This window comes from Monodelphis domestica, chromosome 3 (genome assembly GCF_027887165.1).
Source record: "Monodelphis domestica isolate mMonDom1 chromosome 3, mMonDom1.pri, whole genome shotgun sequence".
NCBI classification, from domain to species: domain Eukaryota; kingdom Metazoa; phylum Chordata; class Mammalia; order Didelphimorphia; family Didelphidae; genus Monodelphis; species Monodelphis domestica.
The window spans coordinates 314,336,838-314,357,960 of record NC_077229.1 but is presented as its reverse complement, the minus strand read 5'-3'; the positions used below and the strand labels follow the sequence as shown (position 1 = coordinate 314,357,960).

General features: G+C 33.6%; 1 protein-coding gene across 3 annotated transcripts in view; it reads left to right on the top strand.

Moving 5' to 3' along the window:
• CYP7B1 (oxysterol 7alpha-hydroxylase) overlaps positions 1-21,123 on the top strand; it is a 295,913-nt gene that overhangs the window by 250,834 nt on the left and 23,956 nt on the right. For all 3 annotated transcript variants that reach the window (XM_007487056.3, XM_056823981.1, XM_007487058.3), the window contains 2 exons: positions 11,080-11,661; positions 12,120-12,326. In XM_007487056.3, the coding sequence (XP_007487118.1) occupies positions 11,080-11,661; positions 12,120-12,326 (789 nt within the window). The remainder of the gene's footprint in view (positions 1-11,079; positions 11,662-12,119; positions 12,327-21,123) is intronic.

Sequence of the window (21,123 nt, the reverse complement as noted above, 5' to 3'; positions counted from 1 at the left end):
AATATCCTATTCTATTTTCCAACATGCCCCTTTGGTTTGTAACAATGACAACAAAAAATATGGTAACTGGACAAAAAGATCATGTTGGAGAGTATATGCAACATCCTGCACCAGTTAACTCAGATAATTTATAATTTCTTGTTAGATTATGTTTTCTCTATTGTTTCTTGGTATTTTATTAGTAATATATAGAAATACTGACCATTTTGTTTTATTTTGCCTATTGCTACTTTACTGAAACTTTATTTTATCTATATTTTCTTTGTTGATTCTGTCCTATTTTTTAAAGAAGTCATCATTTTATCTCCAATTAGGCATGATTTTGTCTTTTTGCTGACGTTTATACTTCTATTTTATCTCTCTCCTCCTTGCTATAGCTAATGTTTCTGCCTTCTTTTCAAACAGTTCTTATGAAAGTCAGATATAAAAGAACTGACAGAAATAGAAGACCAATAGCTATGTGATTGAAAGATACTTTGGTCTCCCTCTCTGGAACAATAGTTTGCAACAAACTATTCCCAAAAGAAGAAATGCAGACTAATAATAAAAACAATATGAAAATAATGTTCCAAGTTAAAAATATATTTTTTAAAAATTTGTAAATGAATGTGAAAGTAAATGGGTGAAAAGGATTCTCAATGTCAGTCCACAAACTGAAAAATTCTGACTTTAATCCCTATATTTCATTCAAATGTTTGCCTTCAATTACAGAAAGACAAGTTCCTTGGTTTGATAATGTAAATTTAAAGTAAATTTAGTTTGATTAAGCAACTAAAATCTTTCTTAAAAATTCTTCAAAGTGCAAATAAAAATGAATTACATAAAAATTTTCATGACATTCTTTTGTGTTTCCATGGCATTGAATGGCATATGAATGTTACTCCTTAGTAGGAGAAGAATTTCTGTTGTAAATGAGCTTGGATTTTATTGTTGACTTTGTTTTCATGGCCATTCTATGATTGAACTACAATTTGGAATTTTTAGATAAAAAGTTTAGAGACAAGCAAAGTATATTGTGTAAAGAACTGGCTTTGGAATCAGGAGTATACCTTGATTTAAGCCCCACCTCTGAAACATTGATTTTTTGATTTGAGAAAAGTCACTTAATTTTCCAGTGCTCTAAAACAGGAAATAGAAATTGAGTTACCAGTCTGCATTGGTAGAGAATCAGGACTTAACTATATTGATAAAATCACAGATTCAAACCTCTTATCCATTCTTCTTCTCACTCAAAATATATAGAGTGTGATACCAAAAACAAAGTGAAAAATGAAAAAAATAAAAAAATGATAAATTTAAAAATCTGGGTGCCTTTCAGAGCATATTTGACATCCAAATGATAGCCTGAAGGTTTAATTTTGGCTGGATTTGAGATGGGACTGGTAAACAATCAAGATATAATTAAGTAAGTTATAATACAACAAAGCTAGTCCCCAGTAACTCTAATTTGGGCAAAAGGATGAAAATAACCCTTCACACCCTTACTTCTTACTTTTAACAGCCTTGTGTTTTTCTTTGTTAATCATAGTTATGTTCTTGATGCTTTGGTGACTTGGAATTTTTTTTTAATTTTGGAAAATGTTTTCCTTGCCTGGATTATTAATGTTTGTCAGGAAATGCTGGAATTGTTTAAATCAATGGTCTATTATTTCACACTTGCTAATAGCATACTTCTATATTCAAAGCAGAGCAAGGCCTACTTTTTGTTCTCTGTGAGATCAACAATGAAAATTCTGATACTTGATTCTTTCCTGATCCACATGAAAATTTCTTTCTAGTAGCAAATGTTAATATATTAACAGTATATTTATTCTTGTTCAATGTAACTTTTTATCTTCTTGTCCTTGTTAGAAGAAATTTAAATTCATTATATGAATGTATATGTGTTTTGCTAACTGTCTGATTAAAGATCACAAAGAAACTTTGATTTTGCATCTCAGATTAGCAGATGGTGGACAGATGGTTTAAATTAATATTAATTTTTTAAAAACATAACTTAAATTGTTTATACTGCAGATTCAAAGTTGGAAAGCCAGCTAACATCTTCAGGGTTATTAACACTCTAAAATCTACTTGTAAAAAGAAGCCAATGAAAACTATGCATCTCTAAAGAGAAATTGATCAAACTTTACTGAGAAAGATGATGGGCAAGACAAAATTCTTTAATGCTAAAATCATTTTGAATAGGATTGAGAAGGAAAACATCCAGCATCCTTACAACTCATTCTTAAGAATTTTATAAAATAAATTTTTTGGGAGGAAAAGTAAGAAGTAGGTGGCAGACTGCTCAAATTCAGATAGAGCAGACGAAGTGCTAGATTTAGCTGGGTTCAAATTCTGCCTCGGACACACTCTAGCTGTGTGACTATGGACAAGCAACCTCTCTGAACCTCATACAACTTTAAAATTATAAGTTTACAAACTATAAAGTTCAAAGAAATGTGTACTGTGACAATAATTCATTATTAAGTAGTTATTAAATAATGCCCATCTCAATTTATCTGATTGTTTAAAAAATGTAGTCTTTTAGGATTTACCTGTTGCTGGTTCTTTTTTCTCTCCCAAAATGATGAGGATGTAGAAGGGGAAGGATATATAAGTTATTTATTCAAAATTGAGTATCTAGAAGTGTAGGATTTTGGAGTTGGAAGACATTTTTAAGTTAAATTATCCATCTAATCTCTTTCCAACCATTGCAATATTCTCACTAAAATACTCCTGCCAGGTCATCACCCAGTCTTGCTCAAATACTTCCACTGAGAAGAGATTCACTTACTTCATCTAGCAATAGCTGATTATATCCAGAAATGCCTGTCTGGGTGTGGACTAAACAGTTTTCAAAAGCATTATGTTACCAGAACTGAACTTCATTGTATATATTACTTGAATTCAACTATATGTGAATGCTTTTGTAATAAGTATACCTTTCCCGATTTTCTCCAGGCCAGACTTAGTACATCTTCCCCTCAAAGTTATCAGATACCCAGAGGGATTTGGAAGTATTTCTTTTCTCTCCTACTGAGTTTAGCCCTGCCACCTTGTTCTCCCATTTGTTAAGGGCTTGTAACTAGGATTCTAATTCCATTAACTATCTAATATCATATAGTTGTGTTTTGTTTGTTTGTTTTTTACCAAGGAATATTTATTTCACAGATTGTAGCAAGGAGAAATATTCAAACATTACCCCCAAAATGTAACTCCTCCACCCTTACCATCTCATTCTGGGGATAAGAAGGGCTTGGATCAAGGATTAGTCTCAAAATTGAGCTTATTTCTTATCTAGGACTGGTCCCACAAAATTCATATTCAAAAGTAGCAAGCAGTGTTACAGATGAATCCTTCTGCTGACCTGGGATTTAGGAAGTCACTCAAAAATTACTTCTTGCTACTCACAGTGTTGACATTGATACCATACTGGTTATAGTATCCAGCTTGGATCTTTACTCCTGTATTACTGTAACTTGTGCTCCCAGCCCAGATCAGAGACTCCACTCCCTGTACTTAAAATGGAATAGAATGCATGAACTCCATTTGTTAATATGGTCTTGTGAAGTGAGAGCAAGTCCCTAAATCCCTTCTCCTAAGGGTATGGTTCTCTTACCAGATGTCCTTACACCACCAGAACACAGCCTAAACTAAATGACGAGATTCAACAAAGTGGAAGTAGTTGGAGCTGGCAAACCTTTTTGAATGCTTTCAAAGCCAGAGATCCTCCCCTTTGCTACAAGGTTAGCTAAAAGGAATAGTTTCTGAATGCTCCACACATGCTCAAATCTGACCAAGGCATTTATATTATGAGTAGTCATTATTATTACTTTTCTCCCAGATACGGCTTCCTAATGTCCCCTACATAGGGGTACCACCTGAGTAGGTTGATGGAATCTGTATGTGTCAGATTCCCATCACTCATTAAATTATAAAATTTATTTATTAAATTTGTTAATGAAGTCAACAGCAATGAAAATGTTCAATTCTGATTAAAATATACATTTTGAAAAAATAAGACAGATCATAATCTTTTATTTATCATGGAAGATTCTGAGAGTGTATTTTAGAAATACAGATATCTGTAAAATTCTGTGGTGGCTTATGCCCTATATGTAATACTCGAGCCACTGTGATAATGACACCGAAGTTTAGACCAGAAGCCCTCTCAACACCTCTGGCACATACGTAGGGTAGTCTCCCAAAAGGCTGAGTTTTATCTTATGACCATGAAATTCACAGTTATCTAAAAGTCAAATGAGTTGCCTCAGGAAGCTATGAGCTCTGCTCTGGAATCACAAAAAAAAAATTATTATTCTTTTAAAAAGATTTTTTTACATTAAGGTTTCTTTTATTTTTTGCCGATTACTAAGATGTAGCATTCTTTAAGGTTTCAAGTGTCTACCTCCCTTCTTTCCTACCCCACACCAAAGAAGGCAAATTAGATCATTTATTTTTTAAGTATGGTATTTATTTTTATCCATAACATAATAATATAATACAGATGGTTTATTATAAATATGTAATAAATTATAATTATGCTTATCCAAAAGAAACAAATTCACACATTAACTATGTTCAAAAATCTATCTCATTCTTTTTTTTCTCCTCTCCCCTTCCCCAAGAAGGCAAGGTGATATTATATAGGTTGCAAATATATTATCATATATGTTCATCATGTTCTGAAATGAGAGATGTATTGCTTACACTAGAGAAAAATTCATGGAGTAAATAAAGTGAAGAATGTGTTTAATCTGTACTCAGACTCTATTTGTACCTTCTATGGCAGTGGATAACCTTTTTCATCACAAGTCCTTTTGAGTCATCCTGGATCCTTGCCTTGTTAATAATAGTTAAGTCATTCTTAGTTGATCGTTATACATTATTGTTGTTACTGTGTTCAGTATTCTTCTGGTTCTATTTACTTCCATTTATATCACTTCATATAAGTCTTTCCAGGTTGGTTTTTTTTATCATCATCTTATTTGTTATTTCTTATGGAACAATAGTATTCCATTACAATCATATACCACAATTTGTTCAACCATTCTCCAATTGATGAACATTCCTTCAGTTTTCAATTCTTTTGCACCACAAAGAGTTGCTATAAATATTTTAGAAAACATAATTTTCTTTCCTTTTTCCTTGATCACCTTAAAAAAATAAAACCTAAAAGTGCTATTACTGGATCAAAAGATCCCTTCTAAGGCTTCTTCAAACTAAAAATCCTATGAAACAGGTTATAAACATTTAAGGAATTGTATTTAGTCTAATAAGGATATGTATCACATGAGCATTTCAAACACTTGCACCTTATCATTTAAAAATCATTGCCATGTACATGTGCATAGTATATTCTAGAGACTTCATTGTCAATACAATTAGATATGGTATATGAAAGAATACAATGAACTATGAAAATAGAGGACCTTATTACCAATAAATTATTACAATAAAACTTGAATCCTAAATTTTGTCCCAAGTGGAATATTTAATTTTTTGGTTTTTCTTGAGCTAGCATGGGTTCCATGAAATTAGGATGTGCTAAAATATACCAACTGAGAAAATAAATAAATAAATAGAAATCATTAAAGACTATATAGTCCAATCTGCTTATTTTATAGATTAGGAACCAAAAAACCCCAAAATGAAGTAACATGCCCATGGATACATAGATAACCAGTGGAGAGCCAGAGTCTTTATTCAGGTCCTCCAATTTCAAATGCAATATTATTTCCACATTCCTCTTCTGCCTGACAGAATTCCCAAGTTTGAATGTACACACAAAAAAAAATACTAATGCAGAGGTTCTTGAACTAAGATCTCTGAACATTTTTTCATTATCATTTTTACAACTGTATTTAATGTTTGATTTACATCATAATCCTACATATTTTATTTTATTCATTTAATATTATTATTATGAAGCATCCTTAAGTTTCACTGAACTAACAGAGGGGACCATGAAACAAGGAAGGTTAATGACCTTTGCACTAAGGTGTCAAGATGGCACATCAAAGGCAGCAACTCAGCATAACTCTCCCAAAATTCCCTACCAAATGAGTTTAAAATAACTCCTTCAAATAAAAATTTTAAATGGCAGAGCTAACAAATATTTTTCAAGCCTAAAATAACTAAGTAGGTCACAATACCAGGGTGAGCATCAGCCTGGAGCACACCTGGCAGTAGCACCATCAGTGAGTCCTACAGGAAGCCACAGCTATGGCAGCAGCAGCAAGTACAGGAATTCTCAGCCCAGAGATGGTAAGAGGGTCAGATAATTGATCAGAAAGAGATTATAGGGAAACCTTTGTTGTCACTGGGTGTGGCTGGCACTGATTGCAACTCTAATTGTCCATACACATTTCTGGGTTATAATTCCAGGGCAGAGAGGAGCACTTTTCTCAGTCTGAAAGGAGTAGGAGACTTGGTCACAATTCCAGGGCCAAGAGGACTGATATCAATTGTGGCTGCAGGGGAGCAGAGGCTTATCCTAGATGAAGACTAGAATGAAGACCAGAAACTAAACTTTTCTCCAGATAACATCATTTTGGAAGCAGAGAAAAATGTATAGATACCCAAAATTAGTTCTGAAAATAGCAACATGAAAATGTCTGAAGCTTGGGATAGTTCCTCCCCACCCCTGAGTGAACAGACAATAACTTTAACATGAAGTTCAAAGTCAAGAAATGCATCAGAAAAATGAGCAAACAACAAAAATAGAACTTGACCATAAAAAACAACTACAAAGACAAGGAAGACCAAAACTTGGACTCAGAAGAAAACAACAATGTGAAAATAGCTACAAGGAAAGCCTAAAAAGGTGGGGACGTCAAGAAACAACCAAGCAAAATAGTCAAAAACAGTCAAAAGAGTGAAAAAAATAAAATAAAATGTGAAATATCTCATTGAACAAACAACTCAGCTGGAAAATAGATTGTGGAGGGATAATTTTTAAAAAATATTTTATTTTACCAATTATATGTAATAAATTTTCCAGATAAGTTTTCTGAAGTTAAAAGATCCAAATTGTCTGTAGAGAGATAATTTAAGAATTATTGTTCTACCTGAAAGTGGTCCATGATAATACAAAAAAGAGCCTAGACATCATATTTCAAGAAATTATCAAGGAACACTGCCTCAACATTTTCAGTCCAGACAGTAAAATAGAAATGAAAAGAATCCACTAATCTTGAAAGAGATATAAAGATGAAAATTCCTGGGAATATTATAGACAAATTCCAGAGCTCCCAGGTCAAGAAGCAAATATCACAAACAATCAGAAAGAAGACATTTAAATACCGTGAACCCTAGTCAGGATCAGAAAAGATTTAACAAATTCTGATTAAAGGAGCAGAGGATTTAGAATATATTACCAAAGGCAAAGAAGTTTTAGGATTACAACCAAGAGTATGCCTATCCAGCAAATCTGAGTATAATCCTTTGGGTGGAAAATAAATATTTAATGAAATAGAAGACTTCTAAACATTCCTGATGAAAACAGCAGAGCTAAATAAAAATTTTAATATTCAAACAGAAGACTTAAGAGAAGCATAAAACAGTAAACATGAATGAGTATTCACTAAGGACTCAACAAAATTAAACTCTTTGTATTCATATGTGAGAAGATGATACATATAGTCCTAAGAATTTCATCATTATTAGAATCTTTAGATTCTTTAGAAGTAGTCTACATAGACTAAGGGCATGGGTCTGACTTGAATATGTTGGAATGATCTTAAAAAATGAAGGGGAAAAGGGATAGGAGAGAAGTAGAATGGGGAGATTTTTCTCACATAAAAGAAGAACACGAGGAAGAACTTTTATAGTGAAGGACTAAATGGTGGTATGGTAATACATGAACTTCATTGCCATCAAAATTGCTTCAAAGAAGTAAGAATATATGTAAACACTCAGTATGGTATAGAAACCTATCCTACCTATATGAAGAGATGGGGATAAAAGATATTGGGATGGAGCAACAAAAGAAAGAATAGATCAATGGAGTTTGCATTAAGAAGAAAATAAACTTTTGAGAAGGAAGATAATAAAAAGTGAGTTATGGATAAACAGAAGAAAATATGGTGGAAGAAAATTCACAGTAATGATAACCATGAATGTGTATGAGCTGAACTCACCCATAAAATGAAAGTAGATAATAGAATACATTAGAAAACAGAGTCCAACAATATGTTTATAGGAAACACACAGAGTTGAAGTAAAAGGGCTGGAGTAGAATCTATTATGCTTCATCTGAAGTAAAAGAGGCAGAGGTAGCAATCATGACCTCAGACAAAACAAAAACAAAAATAGACTTAATTAAAAGAAGTAATCAGGAAAACTACGTTTTGCTAAAAGGTACCATAGATAATGAAGTAAAAAATACATTTCTTTGATAAAGGTCTCATTTCTCAACTATATAGGGAATTCAGTCAAATTTATGAAAAATAATAAAATTAAAATAAATAAATTATGAAAAATTTATGAAAATAAGAGCCACTTATCAATTAATAAATGGTCAAAGGTTTGGAAAAGGCATGGAGTGAGAGAGGACTTGCAAGCCAGGTCACGCAAGAAACAAAGTTGGGGACCTGTCGGTCAATCAAGGAGAAGATTCCAGATGGAATGTTCCCAGGAGGAGGCAGTTGAAACTGACCAGGGGGAGAGGAACTGATTCTGTCTCTCTGGGGTTGACTGACTAAGAAAGGAGACTTTGGCTTTCTGGAGTTTTTTCTCACCAAGGGAGGCAAGCCTGGCTGTAGGAGGGAGAAGCTGAACTGATCTTATTAGCTTCTGTCCCGGGCTGAAGGACCCTTGAGGGGAGGCTTCTGAAGTTAGGCTGAGAGACCTTGGTGGTTTTATGAATTGAAAGAAGAAAAGAAGGTTTTAAACAGTTGTCCTCCATCTCTCTGGCTGTCTTGGAGTCACAGCTGTGACTGGACTGATTTCCCAAATTCCTCCTATCCCTCATATAGATTAGGGAAACCCTCATCCCTCTTACCTCAGCTTCCCATCCTGTTTCCCAATAAACCCCCTGACTTGAAAAAGGAAAAGAAAAGAGTATTTTATAGTCCACTCAGGGGGGAGGGAGGAAGCCAAAAGGTTTCAAGAAGTGGGTGGTTAAGGGAGGGAGTAAGGGAGGAAGAGGGTAGGAAATAGATTGATCCATTACCCATCAGAAGAGATCAGTAGGCAAACCCCAGAGCATTCCCCTGTGGCAGCATCTCTCTATCTCAAACAGCATCTCTCAAAGTAGTACTTCTATCTCCATTGTAACTAGGTAACCTCAAGTGTCCCCATACTAGTAGCAGCTATCTAGCCTGCAATAGTGCATCAGTTATTACAACAAGAAATAGTGTCACATGGATTATTCTTTCTATTACAAAGGATATGAACAGTTTTTAGAAGAAGAAATTAAAGCTATATAGTCATATAAAAATCTTATTACTATTGATTAGAGAAATACAAATTAAAACAACTCTGAGGTACCAGCTCACACTTATTAGAAATGACATGTGCTAGAAGGGATGAAGGGAAATGGGTACACTGATAAGTGATTGCTGGAGTTGAAAATTGGTCCAACCATTCTGGAGAACAATTTGGAACTATCCAAAGAGCTATCAAACTATTTATACTCTTTGATCCGGCAATATCACTGGTAGTTCTGTACCCCAAAGAGGTCAAAGAAAAAGGAAAAGGACTTATATGTACAAAAATATTCATAGCAGCTCTTTTTGTAGTGACAAATAACTGAAAATATAGGGGATGCTCACCAGTTGGAGAATGAATAAGTTATGATATTTATATTGCTATAAGAAATTATGAGGGGCAGAGTGGTCTGAAGAAAAGATAAGACCTGTATGAACTGATACAAACTGGAGTCAGAAGAACTGGGAGATCATAGTGCACAATAATGTTGTAATGATTAATTGTGAAAGACTTGGCTATTTTGATTAATCTAAGATAATTTTTTTGAAAAATCTAAGATAATTTCAAAGTATTCATGAAAAATGCTATGCCTCTCTAGAGAGAGAAATAATTGAATCTTTTACTTTTTTTAAGAAAACTTTGACTTAGAAGAAAAGCAGTAAGTTGGGTAAAAATTTTATAGTTTCTCAGACAGAGGCCTCATATCTAAAATGTAAAGAGAACGTTGCCAAATATATAATAATATAAGTCATTACCCAATTGACAAATGGTCAAAAGATGTTAATAGTTTTTTAAGAAATCAAAGCTATACATAACTATAGGAAAAAAGCTCTAAATCATTATTGATTAGATGAATACAAAGCCAAACAACTCTAAGATACTATCTCAGACCTATCAAATTGGCTAAAATGACAAATGTTGGACGGGATGTGGAAAAATAGGGCCACTACTACATTGTTGGTAGAACTCCGAATTGATCCAACCATCTTGGAGAGCAATCTGGAATTATGTTCAAAGAGTAATAAAACTGTATTTTTGGATCCAGCAGTAACACTATTTATATTTATTTCCTAACATGGAAAATGGAAAAGAACATATATGTCCTTAAATATTTATAGTAGCTCCCTTTGTGAAAGCAAAGAACTCAAAAATGAAAAGATGCCCATCCTCTGGGAAATGGCTGAACAAGTTGTAGCATATGATTTTGATAAAATACTACTGCACCATAAGAAATGGTGAACAGGTTAAATTTGGAAAAACATGGAAAAACCTATATGAAATTATGAAGAGTGAAACAAGCATAACCAAGATAACAGAGTATTCTGTAACATAAGTATAGATTGAAGTATGATTTGTGTGTGTTTACCTCTGGAGAAAAAAAACTGATAAATAGAAATAAGCAAGACATAATTTTATATATACATGTATCTTTTTGTCAGATGTTGCTTTCTATAATGGGGGAAGCGAAAGAGGAAGGAGTTAATTAAATATTTCAATGTAATGAGCACAAATAATTAATTTTTAAAAATGCATGCTTTCATTTTTATGGTACTAAATTTTTCCCAATTCCACTAAAAACTAATCTAAATTTTCAAGAACCCCTTTAATATAGTTCTGTTGCTACTTTCAACTATTCTCACGAAATTATCTATTTCTTTTTTTTAGGAAAATACTTTACTTTTGTATTGGATCCATTTCAATATCCACTGGTGTTAAAAAACCACAAGCAATTTGATTTTTTCAAGTTTTCAAATGAAATAATACACAAAGTTTTCACAGTCTCATATCGAGCACAAGTGATGGAAAAAATGAAAGAAAATTATAAATATCTACAAAGTAAACTCTTAGAGAAGACTGTTTATAATCTAATGCAGAATCTGCAGCATGTCATAAAAAAGCAACTTTTGCAAACCAAAAATTGGGAAATGAGTCAATTGTTCAAGTTTTGTAAATCAATAATGTTTGAAGCTACATATGTAACACTCTATGGAAAGGATCCTAGTCCAAATTCAGATGAAGTTATCCCTGAGTTATTGGAACACTTTGACAAGTTTGATAATGAATTCTTGAATTTTTTGTTTCCTATACCAACCTTATCACTAAGAGCTGCTAAGATTAGTCGGGAAAAGTTGATACAAAATTTTTCATCAGAGCACATGTACAAAATGCTGGAAACATCAGAAATTATCAGAAGTAGAAGAAACTGTCTTGAAAAATTTACAGAGCTTCCCGATCATGAAAAAGGAGGTAAGAAACTTGTGAGTGATTGCTTGTCTAAAATAAAATAATTTACTATAGACCTTTGAAATTAAAAGACAAAATGGCGACCTTGAAATTTTTTATGCTCTTTCTAATTGGCTAATGATAAAATGTTTTACTCTGAAACAACCGTCTATGATAATTGATTTTTTTTTTTTTTGCTGAGGTGGTAAAACAAGATACTTAACAGTGATAATGAGAAAGATTATAACTCAGCTGCATTTACTCCCTTTACCCTTTCCTTTCCCTTCCCCCTCCCCCCCCAACATTACATTTTAAACTATTCTCATTAAGCAGAAAATTAGACTTCAGAAGCCTATTGGTCCTCATTAGCATTCACTGATCCTTGGCTGGGTCTGTGTCCTAACATCTTTTAATTAGCACACTGCAAATCTAATCAGTGTAATAAACGCTATTAATCTTCCTTTTCACTTATTTTCTCCCAGCACATCATCTTGTCTTTCTGTGGGCCTCTGTGGCAAACACAATTCCAACTACATTCTGGACAGTGTATTATCTTCTGCAGCACCCAGAAGCTGTTGCAGTGTTGCGTGAGGAAATCAACCATTTGCTGCAGTCAACAGGTCAAAAGAAAGAACCTGATTTTAATGTCCAGTTCACCAGAGAACAATTGGACAGCTTGGTCTACCTAGGTAATTTATATTTATCTGCTATGAAGAGTAGAAGGTACCTCTCTCCAAACTCTGTTTATCACTCATTTCTGTTTACTGAGAGGTGGAGGACACAGCTGCTTAATTGACATAATAACACCCATTTACATCAATTATGAATTATGTAGTTTATAGCTGTAGATACTCTCATTGCATGTAAACATTAAGGCCTAGGTAATTAACTATGCAAGGTATGCAAAAAAGCTAAATTGGAGCTTTGCAATTATTTGAGAAAAGTTTATGCCTATTAAGTTGTTTGATTCTGAGCATCTGCTGGAGTGTTAAAACATTCCAAACAGCATTAAACTTTATTGACAAGAGAGGTATATAGGGTTTTTTTTTCCATTTAAAAAGAAAGCATTTTAGAAGATCAACTTGTATAAGAAATGCATTTCTTATTCCCTAACATAGTACTGCTACTTTTAGTATTAAAGTTACCTGTTCTATGCAGCTTAGAATGTTTAATTCTTAAGAATTAGAATATAAAAAAGAATATTTTCCAATGGAAATCCATGATCTGGAAAAAATTCATTACAATTCAATGGTAATATTAAAATCATAAATGAAATCATTGATTGAAGATATCTATGCAGTCATTTGTTTCAAATTATAGCTTAAGTTGCTAATGATTAGGGATTGTTTACAAGCTTCATAGACTGCTTTTAAAGTGGTATGAGCTTTTAATCACAATTCTATTCTGAAAAAAAGGCATGCCTGTCTACTAGATGTTGACAAAGTATATAATAGAAATGAAAGGCACCTCAGAGAGCACTATTTCCAACGCTTTCCTACACAAGTGGAAATTCCCTCCATAGAACCCTTAAAAAGTATAGTGTTCATCCAGTGACAACTTGAGTGCTTCCAGAAAGGGAAACCCCATTTGTCTAGAAGTTGTTTTTTTCATTATATAGAGTAGGAATGAACATTTTACAAATTCACTCCTCCTTATTAATCAATTCTCAATATATGAAAAAAAAAGAAATGGTTGTCTTCCCTAAGGTGGTTGTTTGGTTAAGTATCTTCTAGGATAAAAGATTCCTACTTTCCTTTACCATCCCAATTAGAATAAAACTTCAGCAAATAGTCTCTAAAGTTGAGATTATTTTAAAAAATGGTAAGAAAGACAAAAACAGACAATTTGGAGTCAGTCAGTGGTTCTTTTATCTTTAACCTATATTCACTTTAGGGATGTTACCCATTTTACAGAAAATGAAATTATATACTTGCTGGCTATGGTTTTTTTGCTACTGTATGAATGACATTGTCCAAGTAATTTAACCTCATTAAATTAATTTAATTGGCCTCCAATTTTCCTGCTTCCAGAACATGATAATATTTACAACATTCCACACTTATTCAATGCATATTATTTTTGAGTACCTATTGCATATGAGATTTGGAGAGATATAAAGAGGTATAAAAAATGGTTCTTACCTCAAGGCACTTTACCATCAAGTAGGAACAATGAGACATAACTAAAGATAAGAGAAGGCCCAGCCAAAGGGACTAGTACCTAAGAAGGTTAAAGTGACTCTATCTGAAAAAATCAGAAAGGCTTTATTCTGATCAATTTAGCAAACTTTCACTAAGTATCTAACTGTTCAGAGCACAATATTAGGTACTGGGATTAGGAGGGCATAATTATAGTAATTCCTATAAATTATGTTCTTTTGTTGGGGAGGACACTTTTAACAGAATGTCAAGCACCCAGAGCTTAGTCAGACATTAAGGATGCTAAGATCATCCGCAGCATCCCAGGCCATCACCAGTCATCCTGATTTTTGTATTGGATGACTCTGGAAGAGAGAGTGAAACTGATGACTTTGGTCACTTTGTCTCACTTAAATCCAATTCACATTCAAGTCAAGATATTACTCTGTGATGTCATTGACCTTCTTCAAAATGCAGGACAAACAATAATTGGGGAGGAGGAGAAATATGCCCCTTACACAAATATGCATTAAGTAAGGAAAATTGAGAGGAGAGGACATTAACAACCAGGAAAAATGTGGAAACCGTCATAGAAGAGGTGCCACTAAAACTGATCCTTGAAAATCAGAAGAAGATGAGAATCCAAACAAGCAAAGATGAAGACAGCATTTTTTTCAGGAATGGGAAGTAACTTCTATCACAGTGCAGAAACAAGGAAGGCTAGTCATCTAGTTTGCCAAAAATATAGCATCTGAAAGAGAGTAATATGAAATATAGCTGAGACAGTAGGAGTATGTGTGTGTATGTTTTTGTTTGTATATAGTTATTTATATATTTTTCTTCTTTAGACTGTAAGCTCCTTGAAAGCAAGTGACCATTTTTTTGCCTTTCTTTTTAGCTCCCATTGCTCAGCATAGTGTCTGGTACATAGTAGGCACTCAATAAAGGACTGGTATTGTTGACTTACCTTGGGACACAAATTGTTGAGGGGCTTATAATAACTCAGATTAAGTAGCTTTTAATTTTCTCCTATAGTCTATGTGATATCAATGAAAATTTTTGAGCCCATGTCTTAGGAAAATTATTTTGGCATTATTGTAAAGAATGGATTGAAAAGAAGAAAGAATAGACACAAATATTCCGTTAATATAGGCAAGGAATGATGATAGTATTGAACTTGTTTATATGAATATATGATTTGGGGTTTAGTTTTTAAAAGGTTACTCTATTACAAAAATTAATAATGTGGAAATGGGTTTTGAGTTATAATACATGTATAACCTGGTGGAATTGCTTGTCAACTCTGGGAGGGGGAAGGGAGAAGGAAGATTCATGTAAACATGGAATAATATTTTAAAAATAAAGAAAATTTTTAAAAAAAGAAAAGACATTATGATAGTATAAACCAGGGAAGTGCCTATGAGTGAAGATGTGTGAGTTTTTGTGAAAGTAGAACCACCAAGACTTGGAGACCAGGCAAATTCATTTGGATAAGAGGGAGAGGATAGAAAGAAAAGAGTCAAGAATGACTTTGTTTACAAATCTGAGTGAGTAGGGAAAAGGCAAGAGGCTTCCTTTAATAGCAGTAGGGAAGTTTAAAGGAGGACAAGTTCAGGGGGAAAACCAAATTCTATTTTGTAGACATTCAATTTGAGGTGCTATGGAACATCCCAAAGGAAATATCTAGCAGTCAGGAAGTTAATTGTGCATAGTTATAGCTCATGAGAAAGAGGTTAGGGCTAGCTATTTTCATTGGGGTGTCAGCTAAATAGGAATGTCATCTGTTTGAACCTATGTAAACTGAGAACATCTTCAAGTGAGCAAAAGTAGAGAGAGAAAGTGTTCAAGAGAGAACTTTGGGAATAACCATGCCAAGGAGGTAGATGCAGGTCTTGTAAAAGAGAAAAGAATTGGGGGAAAACATTGTCATGGAAATCAAAGTAAAAGAGAATATCTAATGACAAAAGTTATAGATAGTTTAATCGGAGTAAGAACTGAGAAAAGACCAAAATGTAATGACTAATTTAATTTTGGTGGTAGTGGTTTAATTGAAATGTGGGTTTGTGATTCAGGAAGTAAGGAATTATAAAATGAGTGGGGTGGTAAGAAACTTGGGACAGGAAATCTAAACAAGTCTTTTTGCTAGTGCATTTTAAAGAGATGATTTAGGGGATAGAAATTTGAGTGGATGAAGTGTTCTCATAAGGGTGTCATTGAGGGAGAACCATCTAAGCTGGACTTTAAAGGATGGGAAAAATCCTCACAAGTAGACTTGGGGTATAGAACATTCCAGAGAATGTTAGCAAATCAGTGAAGGCAGGAAAAAAAATATATACACATATATATTTAGATAGATAAAATTGGGCCAAAGAATATGTGGAGTAGAGTAATAAGAGGTTAGAAGAAAAATAAGTTATATTCAATGTTTTTGATGTCTTTGAATGCCAAATTAAGTCATATTAGCTTCATTTGGCACATATTAGAGGATCATCAAAATATTTTAATAGGGAATTGGTGTGTTTAGAAGTCTTCATTGGAAAGAATGAAATCATAGGTATGACTCAGAGTTGGGGAAAATAAGATGGATTGGAATAGAGAATGACTAGAGATTTAGAGACCAGTAAGAAAACTATTAAAAAGGTCAATTGAGAGTTAGTGAGGTCCTGAATTAGGATGGTAATGGAAGAGTTGGATTCAAGAAACATAGTACAGATAGAATTAAAAGAATTTGTCACTTGATTGGAAGCAGAGGAAAATCAAAGATGATTTGAGGTTTTGAGCATAGATTAATTGGGAGAATGAGGCTATTATTAATAGAAATAAAGGGCTTTAAAGAAATAATAAGGGAAAAGACTTGTACAAGAATATTCATATCTGCACTCTTTGGGGTGGCAAAAAATTGGAAAATGAGGGGATGCCCTTCGATTGGGGAATGACTGAACAAATTGTGGCATATGTTGGTGATGGAATACTATTGTGCTCAAAGGAATAATAAAGTGGAGGAATTCCATGGGAACTGGAACAACCTCCAGGAACTGATACAGAGTGAAAGGAGCAGAACCAGGAGAACATTGTTCACAGAAACCGATACAGTGTGGTACAATTGAATGTAATGGACTTCTCCATTAGTGGCAATGCAGGGATTCTGAACAACTCAGAGGGATTTACGAGAAAGAACACTATCCACATTCAGAGGGAAAACTGTGGGAGTAGAAACACCGAAGAAAAACAACTGCTTGATTATATGGGTCGGGGGCGATATGATTGGGGATGTAGACTCTAAATGATCATCCTAGTGCAAACAACATGGAAATAGGTTCTGATCAAGGACACATGTAAAACCCAGTGGAATTGCATGTCAGCTATGAGACAGGGTGGGGGTAAGGGAGGGAAAAGTATGGTTCTTGTAACCAAGGAATAATGTTCTAAATTGACTAATTAAATAAAATTTTTAAAAAAGAAAGAAAGGGTTAAAAATAAAGAAACATTTGGGGAGTAAAAATGGAAAAATTATAAAGTGTTTAAAGAACTTAACAGGTAGTAATATCTAGCCGGTAGCCAGAGAAGTCAAAGTTGGAAGTATAGATTTGGCAAATCTTTCACTTAGAGATGGAAATTTAAGACATGGAAGTAGATGAGAAAATTAAGGATTGCTTGTTGAAGGTGGAAAAAGGAAAAGGAAGGTAATAAGCATCCATTAAATACCAGTTTGGGGTTTGTTACTGTGCTAAATGCTTTCAAGGTAGTATCTCATTTGATCCTCACTACCCTTGAGGTAGGTGCCTTTAAGATCTCCTTTTTTATAGTTGAGAAATCTGAGGCAGACAGAGATTAGGGGACTTGCCAAGAATCACACAGCAAGTGCAAAAGCCAGATTTGAACTTAGCTCTTTCTGACACCAGGACTGCACACTATCCACCAAACCACTTATATTGAAAGAGGGAATAGAAAAAAGTCAAGGAAAAAGACTTGAGAAATGTCTCCTTTTTAAGAGTTAGAAGAAACAACAAAAGCCTGGGAAGTAAAGGGAATGATGAAGAAGATTAGAGGAGAGTCATAAGTGTATATCCATAAATACAGTTTATTGCCATTTGGCAAATTTAGAGGCAAAGGCAAGACCAAAGACATGAAGATATCTGTTTCTAGAAATTCCCCCCCTTGATTCATGACTTAAGGTTTGTGGAAGTGGTAATGTGAAGGAAGCTTACATTTGTTTCCAGCAATAATTCAGAAGGTAAATGGTGTTTGCCCCGCTATGTTTTACATCTAATGCTAGAGAAAAGTTTATCTCATTTTTGGAGGTAAATACAGACTTACATCATACTTACATATATACTCTTAACTCTGTGTATCCATGTATAATTACATATGTATAGTACATATAGTTACATATCTGTAGTTACAGTAGAAATTATATTTATCTTTCAGACATCCTTTGGAAGCATATTAAAGACCCTAAAATAGGACCTCAAGGTCCAATTCAAGTATCATCCAAATCAAGTATCAACAAGGAGGCTTTCCTGATTCTTTCCATTGTTAGTGGTCCCCCTTCACCTGAAATTACTTTGTATTTATTTTATATATATTCATATTGAATTATCTAAGCAGATGTTGCTTCTTTCCAATAGAACATAAGCTCTTCAAGAGCAGGGAGCTTTGTTTGGTGCCTGCCACGTAGTAGGTACTTAAAAAATACTTGCTTAATTGAATTGAATTAAATTTGCATCAACAGAACCTACTTGTCCTGAGGTAAGACACTAAGGACTTGTTAAAGGTCTGAGCCTTTGTCATTACCCTTTTCTTTTGAATTTTACCTTTTATGAAGATTTTGCCATTATTGTAGAGATATGGGTTTATGGTGATGCAAATCATTCATACGTACATAAGTGGTGTTAGTGCTCATGTGTACAGGATTCAAGGTAGTATCACACATTTACCTGCTATCAAAGTTCCCTGTGTATTATAAATCTTTAAAGCATGTAGTACCTCTTTAAAGCATGTAGTACCTTTAAAGCATAAGTACCTCAGTTTAGATGTGAGGAGAACTGTTAATGCTTTCTGAAATGCGGTTGGACATTACATCTTAGAGACCTTTATCTTTGAATTTTTAAAAGAGTAGTCAGACCTGTCCCCACGTGTTTTATTACAACTTACAGAAATGTTCAAATGAATCTGTGATCACATTTCTTCTGGCATACTCTACAGTGATGTAGCTTGCAACTCATCCTTACATGGTTATACTATACCATTCTTCTCTTTGTCTTCCCAAAAGATTGCTGTAGGGGATTCACCCACCTGCTAAGAGGTTGTCCTTTCTTTTTCTTAGTATGTAAAGAGTATTGGTAGAGCACTCTGACTTTCCATCTATTCTTCCTTGTTCTTGCCACATCTTCTTGCCATCATCTTGCAATCTTCTCTGCCTAATTCCTTGATGACATCTTTTGCTGTGTTTTTCCCAAGAGTTCCTCATAAGGTATATGCTGTAGTCTCCTCACATCCATCTTTCTCCTTTCCATTACCCTTTGTGCGACCTAATTTTTAGTTTTTTAGAACTATATCTCACTGCCACACATTAACATCGGTAGAAGATAAGTACTGAAAAGATGAGCCTTTACTTTCATGGGAAGCTTGTAAGAGATCTTGCAATTTTTTAAGTGATCTTACCTGCTCTCCTCCTTTTCAATTCTGGTTCCAAGTCAATATCCATGTATACTGTCTGTCATACACACATACTTTTGGACATGCTGTGTAGAGTGCTCATTCAATTGCAAGTTTTTTTTTAATTAAATTTCTTATTTTCTTTCCTACATTAAAATACTGAGGTAACTCCCTCCTTCCCTTCAGTCCCCCCCTAGAGAAAGTATTATTTAACAAAGGGTATACATAAAACTATCTTTATTTCTACTTACCAGTTCTTTTTCTGGAGGCAGACATACACAAATCATTCTTCAATCAATATTTGTATCGCTATATATAATGTTCTCTTAGTTCTGCTCATTTCACTCTTCCTAACTTCATGTAGGTTTTTTTTAATGAATCTGTTCATCATTTCTTATGGCACAGAAGCATTTCATCACAGTCATATGCCACAATTTATTCAGTCATTCCCCACCTGATGGGCATTCCTTCAATTTCCATTTCTTTGCTACAATAAAGAGAGTTGCTATAAATATTTTAGAATATAATGATCCTTTTCTTTTTTCCTGATTGCCTTAGGAAATAAACCAAATAGAGACATCACTGAGTCAAAAGGTATCCATAGTTTTATATCTCTTTAAGCATAATTCCATATTTCTCTCTAGAATGGTTGGATCAGGTCACAGTTTCACCAACCGTGTTTTGGTATCCCCATTTTTCCACATCTCCTTCAACATTTGTCATTTTGCCCTTTTATCATTTTAGCCAATTTGATAGGTATGAGATTGTTTTGCTTTGCATTTCTTTAATCAGTAATGATTTAGAGCATTTTTCATATAGTTATCTATAGTTTTGATTTCATCTAAAAACTTTGTCCATACCTTTTGACCATTTATCAATTGGGGAATGGTTTGCATTCTTGCATATTTGATGAAATTCTCTATATATTTCAGAGATTAGACCTCTATCTGAGAAACTTTATATAAAATTTACCCCAGCTTATTGCCTTCCTTCTAATATTGGATACATTCGTTTTATTTATGCAAAACCTTTTTAGCTTAATGAATTCAAGATTATCCATTTTATATCTTACAATGCTTCCTATCTCCTGTTTATTCATAATGTCTACCCCTACTCATAAATCTGATGCACAAAATATTCCCTGTCCTAATTTGCTCATGATATATCCCTTTATGCTTACATCATATATTAATTTTCATGTTATCTTGGTAAATGGGGTAAGATATTGATCTATAACTAGTTTCTGCCAGACTGCTTTCCAGTTTTCCAAACAATTTTTACCAAGTAATGAATTCTTATCTCCCAAACTTGGAGCTTTTGTCAAACACAGGGTTACTATAATCTTTTACAAATGTTTGTTATGTGTCTGCTCTGTTCTACTGACCTACTTTTCTATTTCTGAGCTAGTACTAGACAGTTTTAATAATTACAGCTTTCTAATATAGTTTAAAATCTGGTACTATTAGATCTCCTTTCTTTACATTTTTTCCCAATAATTCCTTTGATATTCTTGACTTTTTGTTTTTCCAAGTGAATTTTGTAATTATTTTTTTCTAGTTCAATAAAATAATTATTTGGTAATTTAATTGGAATATCACTGAATAAGTAGATTAACTTAGATAAGATTGTCATTTTAATTACATTGGCTCTGCCCTCCCATGAATAATTCATCTTATATTTATGGAACACT